The sequence below is a fragment of the Chlorocebus sabaeus genome, chromosome 23 (genome assembly GCF_047675955.1).
Source record: "Chlorocebus sabaeus isolate Y175 chromosome 23, mChlSab1.0.hap1, whole genome shotgun sequence".
Classification (NCBI taxonomy): Eukaryota; Metazoa; Chordata; class Mammalia; order Primates; family Cercopithecidae; genus Chlorocebus; species Chlorocebus sabaeus.
In genome coordinates this window covers 40173219-40186553 of record NC_132926.1, presented here as the reverse complement: position 1 = coordinate 40186553, position 13335 = coordinate 40173219, and the positions used below count along the sequence as shown (strand labels likewise).

Here is a 13335-nt window from a genome sequence, read left to right as displayed (position 1 = left end):
CCACCATGCTTGGCTAATTTTTAAAAATTTCGTAGAGACAGGGTCTTGTTATGTTGCCCAGGCTGGTTTTGAACTCCTGATCTCAGGTGATCCTCCTGCTTTGGCCTCCCAAAGCACTGGGATTACAGGCATGAGCCACTGTACCCAGCCTCAAAATTGTTAAAAAAAATTAAACCCTTCTTTTAACTTCTACATCTACCTCCTTAATTGGCTATATTGACCTAATAAGCTATTCCATTATATTAACTTAAAAAATATATATATATATTTTTCCATACCTTGCAATAATATCCCTCATCACAAATCTGCCTTAATCTTTGTAACACCTGTATCCTTGTTTGGATCTCAGGTACAGCCAGAACATGACAAATTATTGCTCATCTGTTCATTCCTACCCTTTTTCCTATAGGTGCTCCATTTTCATAAAATCTCTTATTTTTCACTCTGATGATTGAAGAAGAGATCAATAGATGGTTGCTTTGCTTGTGACCTTCCTGCAAGTTCTTGTGAGGACTGAGTGTGACGCTTTGCTTACCAGCTCTTTCTAAAATATATAAATAGCCCAGTCTTCTAAAATTGGGGGCTCAAATCCACAAATGACATGTTATTTGAAAATACTGGATTTAATAGAAAATATCACATTGTAAACAAATCCATTGATCCATGAGCTTAAAACAGAATGACAGCACAATCACATAGAAAAGCTAAAGACAAAACACTGGTACCAAACATAGCCCTTAGGCCTGAGCCAGACTCTTAAAGGTCTTTCCCAGAAATAGAGACAGCAGTAGCTTCAAACAGGCACAAAAACAGCCAGGAGGAGGCAGCATCCACTCCATGAAGGCCTAAGACAATGAAAGGAAACCAGAGCAACAGACCACCTTGGGATCCGGGGAGAAGGATAAATGGGCAAAAGGGTTGTATTTCCTGATGTTCTCAGAACATCAGACCACACCATGTGAATCTAAGCAGGACTATTTTAAGTGGGGAAACAATACTAGAAACATTTGGTGTGTTTTCCTGGCACTCACCTCCTAGGGAAGCAGGAGAGCGGGACACTCAGGAGTTGTGACTAAACTCACACTTAAGCTGCCTGCCCAGACCGTCCTCTTGGCTGAACACAACACTGAAATTGTGGCAGTGTCTGTTGCCCCAGTGGACCTCCTACTTACTAATGAGTATGTAAAACAGAGGAGCCACAGTGAGGCCTTTCACAAAAACACAGGGCTCTTGGGGGAAAACGGCTTCCACCTTCCTCCTTTTGATGCTGCAGAGTCCCTGAGGGAGAGAAGTTTGACATGGCTGGGCCCCTTGAGGCTCTGGGCTTATCAGTAGAAGCCACCTCTTTGACCCCACCCACCCAAATCCACCCCCAGGTTCTCCCAGTTCAGAGAAAAGCTGTGAAACTGGAAAACAACTGGAAGAAGGAAAGAAGGCATCGTTTTCTTTCCACTGCACTTGTTACTGACCAAAGAGCCTGCTTCCTTGCACTTATTTTAGATATTGAGAGTTTGTGCCTTAACCTGGGACAATGGTTCTCAACCAAGGGGCAGGCCTGTGCAAGAAGGACTCTCAAGACTCTTCAAAGAGGTGGCATCCAATATACACAAGCCCCTAATTCCCTCCCACTTGAAAATCAGTGCATGTAAGGAGAGAAATTCCTGATCTGAGTGTGTTGTACATGTGAACCGTGGCTGAAGCAGAACAAAAAGTTTAAAACTCCCAACCTGGGTTTGGCAGACATCAAAATGATGGAGTACATTTTGCAGAGATTTTTTTTCTGATTAAGTTACGAACAAATCATTCTCCCTATAGCTAAACTCCATGACTAGGCTCCCAGCCTCATGGCCAAGAACAATAAGTTTACCCACTTATCTGGAGTACCCATACTAGATTAAAGAAATACAATTCTTTCTTCTAAAGACAATTTCCAGAAAGACCTGCCTTTCCCTATGGGTACTTGACACTAGGTCCCAGCACAGGCTAGTCGCTGTATGGTTTCTTAGAAGACTGGCTTTTCTCAGTTTCTTTCTCTTTGATACTGTACAAGGGGTCCACCAACTTGTTATGAACAAGCATTAAACCTACAAAAAATTAAAAAGAAAAAGTAGTTAATTCAGGCAGTGGCAAGAGTTCCTTGATTATCAATCATAACATCCAGGAGCTCTCAAATTTTGTCTTAGAGCTGACTCTTCTCTCTTTTCTCTATGATCCCCAAATGATAAACACCCTAAGTACAAGAAGAGTTATTCACAGTGAGTACTATATTCATGGAACTTTTATAAATTCAATCACTGTGGGAGTTGGCTATTTAAAGGTTAGTCTTTTCAGCAAAGAACAAATTCCTAATTGACCTGCTTGAGTAAAGGAGGATTTTCACATGTTTGCCTAAAGCAGTGTGCATCCTTTTAAAGTAAAAGAAGAGCTGGGCATGGCGGCTCTCATGCCTGTAATCCTAGCACTTTGGGAGGCCGAGATGGGTGGATCCCCTGAGGTCAGGAGTTAAAACAAGCCTGGGCAACATGGCGAAACCCCGTCTCTACTAAAAATACAAAAATTAGCTGGGTACAGTAGCGGGCACCTGTAATTCCAGCTACTTGGGAGGTTGAGTCAAGCAGAATCACTCAAGCCCGGGAGGTGGAGGTTGCAGTGAGCCGAGATCACACCACTGCACTCCAGCCTGAGTGACAGAGTGAGACACTGTCTCAAAAAAAAAAAAAAAAAAAGTAAAAGAAAGGAAGATCCTCCTGATAATTCAGTGTCTCACCTAGAGGGGAATGGCTGTTTAAGATTCAAAAAGAGAAAACCTGAGGCTCAGTGGCACTGTGAGGTCACCACATAGTCCTTGGATCATACTCGGCATTTTCTTTCCTCCTTCTCAGAGCAAACGTATCTCCAGAAATGGATCTTTGCAGTCACAGGTGGAAAATAAATGACAGTGTAGTGTGATGCAGTTGGGTTTGATATTTCTTAAGATTACAGTTGTCAAGTAAAACGAATAGAGGATGAAAGCTGGATCTACTACTAACTCCTGGTACACCCTGAGCTTGACCACCTCTTCCTGGACCCACACCTCCCTCACCTTTGAAATACTTGACAGTCTTCACTTTCAGCTCCAAGGTGGCATCCTCATCACACACAAACACGGTGCGGGGATGCTGCTGGAAGGCAGACACGGTCCACATGTGGTTCACTCCCTCCTCGATGGCCTTGTACAGAGCGAATGCCTTGTGAGCACCTGTGATGAGGATCATCACCTGGGGATGAGAAAACAAGTCCGTGTTAGAGGGGAGCATTCCAGACACCCTAAACAGTTATAAGGATGATTGTTTTTCATATCACATTGTAAGTGGTTACCATGCAACATACTTTTGCTCAGTGCTCCTTGTGCTTTATCACACAAATAACCCAAGGCAGGCGGCATCATTATCCCCATGTTATATGATAAGAAAACAGAGCCTGGGGGGTTAAGTAACTTGCCCAGGGTCATTTATGACCCTAAAGTTCATGTTCTTGACCACCATGTGACAGTGCCTCCAGGTATCTTTGATGATGCCTATGAAAGTGCCCTGTAAACAGACATGCCATGCCCAGGCCCGCTATCCCGTCAGCTTGGTGACTCTCCACAAGCACAGTTTGTGAAAGAGGGCTCCTAACCTGCACCACCAGCAAGGATGCTTTGCAGGCAATGGTAGGAGTTATCTGTGGGGCCTCTAAGGCTGAATCCCAGGAAGGCTGCTCCATTATCTGGTCACTTTCAGTTCATAGCATTAAACCTATGAACTAATGTGACCTGGGGTGATGGTTTTTGTTAATATATAATAAAACAAAGGCACAGTCTCCACTTAACAGTTAAGATATCAAGAATGTAAGTGATCTTAAAGAACTCAGCTCTATTCAAGGGCAGGAAAAGAGAAAAAAATAACTCAGTTCTATAGATTTCCTTTCATTTTAATTCACATGTGCCACAGAGTTGTGAACAAGATGTACTGTTCCTTTCTTAAAAGATTAGAACACAGAAGCAGAGAGGGAATGTGACTATTTATTCCGGACCCCTCAGCAACCCAGAACTCTTTTTAGAAAAGATAATCTCCTGATTTCCAGTCCCAGGTCCTTTCCCAGATCAAGATGCCCTCATGATAAAAACAGGTTTAAGCTGCAAGGCTAAAAACAGCGAGTAAACACCCCCACCCCACATACTGATTGAAGATTACCCAACAGAAATCTGGGCACTGTCACTCATATCACAAAAGTTCACTTTAAACAGGGAATTTTGCACTGATTTAGATGCTTGTTTATTGGCTTGGGCAAAGAAATGTAAATCTAACATGTCTGTAGCTGCTTCCCACTGAATGCACATCAGAAAGGAAGAGAAAATGCTTCTAAAGTTCTAATGAAAATAAGCAAATTGGAACCACAAAAAATTCAAATTCAAATGATAGTCAATTTTTTAGGGGAAAAGCTAAATTAAGTTTAAAACACTTATATTTTAATCACACTTCACCACATTTATTAATCTCTGAGCACGGGGCTAGAAGCACAAGCATCCTTGGTGTCCAAACAGTGACCTCTGCCAACTACAAGGAACAAGGGAGCCCCTCTCTCCATACCTGGTCAGGTACAAAATTCATATTCCAACATTAGTGATGCTGGCCTCCTCTCTGCCTGTGAAAAGCATGAAAGGGGCGAGAGGCCAGAGAGCCTGCTGTCCCAGGCAGTCAGCCAAAGGCACCAAAAACATGCTCAAGGGATTCACCTCACACTGGGAATAATGATGTCTTCCAAAGAGGCAAGAGGAACAGTGAGTAACAGGGTCAGCAGGGATTTTAGCTTTATTTATCATGTCTTCATCTTTAATAAGAATGTAGGTGGTACAAGTATAGTTAAGATTAATAAGAGAAAGACAAGTCCACCCAGCGCAAAGCTGGTGGGGCCCTTGCATCCTCACCTCTCTAGCATCCATGACAGTGCCCACCCCCACCGTCAAGGCCATGGTGGGCACCTTGGTGAGTTCTCCATCGAAGAACCTAGCATTGGCCAGGATGGTGTCCATGGCCAGTGTCTTCACACGGGTCCTGGACACCAGACTGGAGCCTGGCTCGTTGAAGGCAATGTGTCCATCAGGGCCGATGCCTACAGGGAGAGAGCCCACGCAGCCTTGTGAGTCCCAGGGATCCAAGATTTCAAGAATGGACAATTTCTCCTTCCCTAACTAGGGTCTGAAAAAAAATCATTGAAAGCTGTGTCACCTTTCTCATTTGCAGCCCTGAGCAGGTACACCTTAAACATGTGCTCTGTCCCCCCCTACCATTTATTTCTCTTTGACATACTGTCTCAGAGGAGACCCTCCACACCATTTCTATCTGAGGCATACACATTGTTAACTTGCTATCACCCCCAAAAAACTGAGGAAGAAGCACTCCAAACAGCTTCTGCCTCCCCAGATTGTCAGGAAAGTGGACCTTCTCTGTCTCTTCCGCCTGTAGTTAGAGGGTCCTGCTGCTGGGATAGAGGTGCAGTGAACAAAACACCCAGAGAACCTGGAGAGGGGCTGTCAAGGTTCTAAAATCTCAGAGGATGAGAGCTTCCTACCTCCTCCCCACCTTTAAGTACAGAACAGTGATCTCTAGAGTAATAAAAGGCAATTCAATGTTACCCCTCATGGGTAACTCCAGAGGTGGCGGCAGATGGACACACAAAAGGGCAGCCCAGAGGACCCGAGCACAAATCCAAGAAGCAGACACCTGCTCCCACCTGCGGACCTTCAGTGAGTCACCTAACTTCTCTGGGGTTCAACTGGCTATAGGGGCTGTGTGGAGACTTTTGGAACTACAGGAGTCCATGATGTTAAATGTTTAGATAAGTTCCAGGACTGATCCATAAAACCTTAAGACTGGGGAGTAGACAGAATCTCAGAGTCCAAACCCAAACCTCTCAGTTTATAGACAAGGCATCAAACTGCAGAAAGAGATCCCCAAGATAACACAGTTCCTGAGTAGCAGAGCCAGGCAGAGCCCATTTCTCCTGCCTGTCTCTGCAGTCACTAGCACACCCAGAGGAAGCTGTCTGGAGATAGGCATGGTGTCTTGTCCTCCTTCCCACGGGTCTGGCCCTGGATTGTGTGCTGCAGAGTGTCAAGCTTACCTCCAACAAATAGCTCGATCCCACCTGCAGCCTTGATCTTCTCTTCAAAGGCATCACATTCTGCCTGTAGGTCGACTGCATTCCCATCCAGAATGTGGGTGTTTTCTGGGTAGATGTCAATGTGCTTGAAGAAGTTGTTCCACATGAAGGAGTGGTAACTCTCTGGGTGGTCTCGAGGAAGGCCTGTGGGGCCATGGGGCACTCAGTCATGCCTAGGCCAAGCCAAAGCCCCCCTCCTAAGAAGGATGCCAGGACACCAAGCTGACCTACAGAGACACTCCCAGGGGTCTGCCCGTCTGGGAGCCTTAGGCACCAGCCCTCTGACCCCTAGCCACTCGGGACAGACTGAGCCAGTATCCATAAGTGTCCACCCACCCAGCACCACCATCTGTGGCCACAGAGCTGGGCCAGAGTAACTACACACCAAGGGCCTGGGAAATCCCCACATTCTAATCTGCTTTTCATAAGGCAATGACCATAAGTTAGAGGCCGGGGACACTCTGGCCCCCTGGGGTAGGGCTGCACTCATCTTAGAAAGCAAGCAAGCACACCCCTCACCCTGTGCCTCTCACCCCACCATCCACTCCCAGTTCTACCCCACTCAGCCTGAATACATTCCAGTTTGAACACCAGGTGGTTAGAGGGAACTATCTCAAGGCTTCCCCAAATCAACTTTTTTTTTCAGCCAGGAAAAAAAAAATAATAATGTTTAATGTTAAGCATTAAGAATATGTAAAATCAGCCTTAAGAAGGAAGGAAATTTTGACACACGCTGCAAAAATGGATGAACCTTGTGGACTTTATGCTAGGTGAAAGAAGCCAGTCAAAAAGACAAATACTTTATGATTCCAGGTATATACTCTAGTTTGATTCTAGAGTAGTCAAATTCATAGAAACAGACAGTAAAATGGTGGTTTCCGCGGCTGGTGAAGGGGGAAACGAGAAGTTACTGTTTCACAGGTATAGAGCCTGGGTCTTACAAGATGAAAAGAGTTCCAGAAATTGGTTGCACAACAATGTGAATGCACTTAACACTACTGAACTATACACAGAAAGGTGGTTAAGATGGTAAATGTCATGTTACATGTATTTTACCACAATTTTTTTCTTTTAAAAAGGATGTTTAAAATGAAGCTATTACAAAAGGACTGGGTGAAGGGGAGGTGATAGAAGACTAAGGTATAGCCTTTCAGCAGCAGGAAGGACACCAATCTCGGGTCCCCTCCAAGTGTACCTGGCAGAAAGGGGAGCTGGAGGCCACACACAGGAGAGAAAGCACAGATCCAGATCCTAGGGGAAACACCGCAGCCCGGATCCCATTTGTCATCATTTGTTCCAGAAAGAAATGGCATGGAGTTGGGGAGCAGGCAGGAGAAGGAGATACTCTAATATGTATTAAGTATTTGTTATGTGTAAGAAACTTCCACATCTTTTATGATATCATTTAATGCTTATAACCTGTGAGGTCAGTTTTACTAGCCCCATTTTAGAGCTGAGAAAACCAAGAGGTAACTATTGATAATTGAGCCTATCATCAAATGTCACTGGCTCCCTGATTCCTCTCCAGGGCTGGGCCAATGAGAGGAGGAGCATCAGTCTCCTAGAATCAGGAAAGAACCTTGAAAGAGAGACTCACCCACGTACTCATCCATGTTGAAGGTCTTCACATATTTAAAGGACAGGTCCCCATTCTTATAGTATTCAATCAGCTTCTTGTAGCAGCCAAGTGGGGTACTCCCTGAAAGAATGGCCACAGCCATGAACACCCCTTGCACCCCAAGCCTGGAAGCCCAGAGGGTATACAGGAATGAGTCTGGGCTGCTCACAGGGAGAACCTGTCAGATCTGAAGTCCTAGCCAGTACTCCAATCCTAACTGCCATCCATCCATTAATTGTTTGTTTAATGCCTATTTTGCCACTAGACTTTAAGCTCCAGGAGGGCAGGACTGTGTCTGCCTTGATCACTGCTGAATCCCCAGTATCCAGCACACTGATGACTGAAATCACTCTGATTAGTACCTGAGTGAACATCAGACTTAATTATTGACATGATACTCCCTGAACAAGTACTATGTGCAAGGCACAGGGCCATGTGATAAGGACACAGGGGAGCAAGGGACAGTAGCTACTCTAAAGTAACTCAACTGTTTAGGAGCAGAACACAAAGCAGGAACATCAGTTGTGATGGGGTAAAGTACAAGCTCACCCAGTGCCTCAGGGTTCAAGGAAGACTTCCCTGAGGAGCAGCGAAGCCCTAGTTGAGTCTCATTAAAAAGTCAATGTCATGGCCGGGCATGGTGGCTCACGCCTGTAACCCCAACACTTTAGAAGGCCAAGGCAGGTGGATCACTTGAGGTCAGGAGTTCCAGACCAGTCTGGACAACATGGTGAAACCCCATCTCTACTAAAAATACAAAAATTAGCTGGGCACGATGGCATGTGCCTGTAAGCTCAGGAGGTTGAGGCACAAGAATCACTTGAACTTGGGAGGCAGAGGTTGCAGTGGGCCGAGATCACACCACTGCACTCCAGCCTGGCCAACAGAGCCAGACTCCATCTTGAAAAAAACCAAAAAAGTCAATGTCATAAAAACACACACATAATAAAAGGTAGGAGGATACTGTATATTAAAAGACTAAAGATGCATGAACCCTGACTGAACACTGGATTTTTAAAAAACCAACCTATAAAAGATAAATGTGGACAACTGAGAAAAAATTGTGAACATAGTTTGCATATGAGATGATGGCGTGATTTTTCATTTTCTTAGGTATGATGGTATCGTAGTTGTGTAGGAGAATGTCCTTATTCTCAGGAGATATGTGCTGAAGGATTTAGAGAGAAGTGTCAGGATGTCTGGAACTTACTTTCACATGGTTCAGGAAAAAAACGTGTGTGTGTGTAGATACAGAACAAGAGCCAGAGAAAGGTTAAAGCAAATGTGGCAAAATGGTAACAATTGGTGAATTTAGGTGAATGGTATTGACCTGTTTTTTTTTTTTTTCAACTTTTCTGAATATTTCAAATTTTGCAAACTAAAAAAATGAAAGGAAAAAAAAAAAAACTATCGAGATTACATCATGTCACCATTCTTTTCAAAACCCACCATTAGCTTCTCATTTCACCCTCAGCAACACCAGTCCTTCTAAGGCTCCACAGAACCTGGCCCCCGGCTATGAGACCCTCCCTGCCACCATATCCAACACTGCACAGCCCCACCCCTGCCGACACACTCCCTATCCTTTCCTGCTTCATGTTTCTCCTTTCCTCTTATCACCATCTAACATACTCTATATTTTGCTAATTGTTTATTATCTGTCTCTCCCATTATAATTTAAGCCTCAGAAGGCAGAAGTTTATATCCTTTTTGTTCACTGCTGTATCCTTAGAGGCTAGAACAGCTTTGCACACAGAGGGCACTCAATAAATACCTGCTGGGTGAATGGCAGCTCCCCACAACTCACCCAAAATAATCAGCTGGTCCATGTGACAAGGCCTTAGCTATGCCTGAGCCACATAGCTTCCTCTCTCCTGCCATTTTCCAAACTTCTAGCCTTCCCATGAATTCTCTGAACTTCCCAATATCTAGCCAATAAACTCCTTTTCTGCTTAATTTAGCTGGAGTTAGTTTCTGCGGTTTCCACTCAGAACCCTGACAGGTGCTACATCTAACAGAAGGAATGTTCCAAGGAACCCGTGTGGAAATGCTGTCCTGTTGGTTCAAGCAGGACAGGCAGGGAGAGGCTAGGTTTTGGAGGGCCTTAATGCCACTCTGAAGAGCTTGGATCTGACTCTGCAATGATGGGAATGAGGGAATGGTTTCAGAAGACCAGACTCTGACCCATACAGAGGTTGGGTCTCTCCACAGTTAGGAGACAGGATGTTAGCACAGCCTCCAGAGGGCCTGAGACATTGGTGGTTTCACAGGCACAGGTGGATACTACTCCCACAAACCTCTACTGCAGAGCTCAGCAAACTTTGGTCCACAGGCCAAATTTGGTCTGTGGCCTGTATTTTTTATTTTTTAGTTTTTTAGACAGAGTCTCACTTGGTCATCCAAGCTGGAGTGCAGTGGCACGATCTCAGCTCCCTGTAACCTCTGTCTCCTGGGTTTAACTGATTCTCCTGTCTTAGCCTCCTGAGTAGCTGGGATTATAGGTGCCTGCCACCATGACCAGCTAATTTTTGTATTTTTAGTAGAGGTGGGGTTTCACCATGTTGGCCAGGCTCATCTCGAATTCCTGACTTCAAATGATCGACCCACCTCAGCCTCCCAAAGTGCTGGGATTACAGGCATGAGCCACCACGCCCAGCACTGCGGCCTGTTTTTATAAAGCTCATGAGTTAAGAATGGTCTTTTCTTTTCTGAGACAGAATCTTGCTGTCGCCTAGGCTGGAGTGCAATTGCACAATCGTGGTTCACTGCAGCCTCGACCAGGCCCAAGCAATCCTCACACCTCACACCGCAGCCTCAGCTGGGACTATAGGCATGTGCCACCATGCCTAGCTAATTTTTGTATTTTTTTGTAGAGATGGGGTTTTGCCATGTTCCCCAGACGAATCTCAAACTCCTGGGCTCCAGCAATCTGCCCACCTCAGCCTCCCAAAGTGCTGAAATTACAAATGTGAGCCACTGTGCCTGGACTGGTTTTTACATTTTTAAATAGTTTTTTAAAATTAAAGAATAATAACATTTTGCGACATGTGAAAATTATATAAGTTCAAACTTCAGTGTCCATAAAGTTTTATTGGCCTACAACCATACTCATTCACTTACATATTGTCTTCTCTTTTTTTGAGACAGGGTCTCACTCTGTCACCCAGGCTGGAGTACAGTGACACAATCTTGGCTCACTGCAGCCTCAATCTACCAGCTCAAGCGATCCACCTACCTCAGCCTCCCAAGTAGCTGGGACTACAGGTGAGCGCCACCGTGCCAGGCTAATAATAGCTGCTTTCAAACAACAGAAGGGTGAGGTTGTTGCAACAGAGACTATATGGCTAGTGAAGTCTAAAATATTTACTACTGGCCTTTTACAGAAAAAGTCTGGACTGCAAGGAAGACAAAAAAGAAAAAGAAAAAGTTTGAGGAACCCCCCCGACACACACACACACACACACACACACACATACACATACACACTCTAATGGATGGGTCAGGAACGGCCACTAGGGCAAACCCACCCATCTCTGAAAGAAATAATCAGGACATTTGTCTTGAGGAGCTGGGGTCAAAATATCTTTCTGAAAAAGCAACATTTTGATTTTTTCCAAAAGAAATTAGGACTGTTTTTTACTTAGGTCCTGTGTTTAATTAAGCCTTACAGAAAATTACCTAAGTGACTATCTTCTCAATTCTCCCAAGGATGGTACTTAGCTAGTACCCCTCTAGATACAGAGAAGAGAAATTAATTCATTACATAAAATGAATGCCTTAGAGTATCAGGACTTAATTCTGTTAAGAAACCCTGGTGGACAAGGCTGACTTAGGATGTAGCCTAAAAATCAAGTTCTTTCTGCCTAACCAAGATCCCTTCTGCTCCAGGATTCTGCAGGAACAGGCAGCACTAAACCAACCCATAAGGGAAGCTGGGTCCTTTGTATGTGGAAGGGGCAGGAAGGTGCTCTCTCAGCACCAGTACCCCAGAGCCCCCGGGAAGTCCCTTGGCTGAGTGAGCCCGTGTACCTGGCCCCTGTTGCCTACTCTCTCCACTCCTACCCACGGCACCCTCTCCATACAAGAACGCACCAGTGGGGAGCCCCAGGGTGAAGTACTTCTCTGGCCCTGGGTTAAACTGGATGATGCGGTTCCTGATGTATTTAGCCGCCCACTCGCTGGCCTGAGAATAGTGGTCCAGGATGATGAGTTTCATCTTGTCCTGCAGTGGGGGAGAAGGGATGACAGAAAGGAATCAATGGTAAGGGGCAGAGAAAGAGATGGAGGTGGTGGGAGAGGCCTCTCTTACCCAGCAAAAATCCCCCCTTCCCAAGCTGTCTGAGCCAGGAAAAAGGCCTTTCTATTCACAGAGGAGCTAAGAGGTTGGGCCAGTCGCCTCCACCACCCACAGTCCACTAGGAGGCGCTACTGGGGGCAGATCTGGGTTCTAATCTCAGCTCCTTCACTTACCAACTAAAGGACCTCGGTCAAAGGACCTAAGTTCTCTCTGAGCCGTTTCCTCCTTTGTAAAAATTGGGACAATCGTACCTACTTCACAGACTTCACGACGGGTAATATGAAATGAGAGAATGCGTGTAAACCACTTAGTATTTACTATGTTGGCTGTTACCATCCGGATAGATGCCCTGCTCAGCCCCGCCTCCCTCATCCCTGCCCCCACGGGAGCGGGATACTCTCCACGCTCCCCGCCCTCTACCCCATGACTCTTCCTCAAGAAGTAGAGAGGTCATAGGATCATGCTGGGCCACTAGAGCAGGTGGCGCAATGAGCTCTGCCTGGGGAGCTGTGTGCTGAGGGGCTTGCTGAGGGACTAGTGGAGGGGTGTTCCTACTGGCCCGCCTTGCTTTGCGAACCCCTCTGGGTCCTCAGTTTCCCCCAAGGCACAAAAGGTAAAAGGTAATCGCTCCGGAAGGAGGACGTTTTGCTCCCCCAGCACTGCGGTTAGTGGGAGTGGGAAAGCAAGAGGCGAAGGTGGCCCGCGCGGTCGTCGGTGGGGTACAGCGTGTCCCCCACCCCGATTACCACCCCATCGACCCTCCGATCCCGGCTGGAAAATGTGCGAGAGCGGCTCCCCGGGTCCCGACCCCGGGTGCCGTAGGGCTGAGGCAGCGCTCCGCGCTCCGGCCCGCGAGGAAGGTCCCCGCCAGCCCTTCTCCCCACTTACGCGGACGCCTCCCGCGGCGGCTGCAGCTACTGCGCCGGCGGCCAGGCCCCGCGCGGGTCACGTGGCTGCGGGTCACGCGGCGCACCGTGCGCCGCTCGCTGGGCTGACTCAGCGGGGCCGCAGCTACTGGGACTGACTCTCCCGGCGGAGGGATTCCGACCACTCACAGTCCCACCTCGGCCCATGGCTCCGGCAGACCCTGGAACAGACCGTAAAAAACACACTTTCCCTTGAGAGGCGGGGATTCGAGCCTGGGGTTTTTTTTTGGTTTTTTTGTTTGTTTGTTTTTTGTGCAAGAGGAGGGAGACTTGAGGGGTGCCGGGTCGCCCCCAGGAATACAGCCCTCTAG

General features: G+C 46.4%; 1 protein-coding gene across 2 annotated transcripts; it reads right to left on the bottom strand.

Moving 5' to 3' along the window:
• Positions 1-602: 602 nt before the first annotated feature.
• On the bottom strand, positions 603-13071 carry GNPDA1 (glucosamine-6-phosphate deaminase 1). Of its 2 annotated transcripts, none has more exons than XM_008014782.3 (7): positions 12987-13071; positions 11894-12023; positions 7781-7882; positions 6145-6327; positions 4949-5133; positions 3083-3257; positions 603-2084 (listed from the first exon to the last, which is right to left on the bottom strand). In XM_008014782.3, the coding sequence occupies exons 2-7, from the start codon at positions 12015-12017 to the stop codon at positions 1984-1986; spliced, it is 870 nt and encodes a 289-aa protein (XP_008012973.1). In that variant the 5' UTR covers positions 12018-12023; positions 12987-13071; the 3' UTR covers positions 603-1983. The 2 variants fall into 2 exon arrangements, with proteins under 2 accessions (XP_008012973.1, XP_037862594.1); XM_038006666.2 differs by lacking the exon at positions 12987-13071 and adding an exon at positions 12272-12378.
• Between the last annotated feature and the right edge of the window lie 264 nt (positions 13072-13335).

Bases quoted from the DNA above. Each gene is read 5' to 3' on its own strand.
- GNPDA1 (XM_008014782.3), bottom strand. From the start codon at position 12,017: ATGAAACTCATCATCCTGGACCACTATTCTCAGGCCAGCGAGTGGGCG. The intron at 7,883-11,893 runs GTGCGTTCTTGT...CCATTCTTTCAG, and splicing joins CACCCTGGGGCTCCCCACTG to GGAGTACCCCACTTGGCTGC. The intron at 6,328-7,780 runs GTGAGTCTCTCT...ATGGCCCCACAG, and splicing joins CAACATGGATGAGTACGTGG to GCCTTCCTCGAGACCACCCA.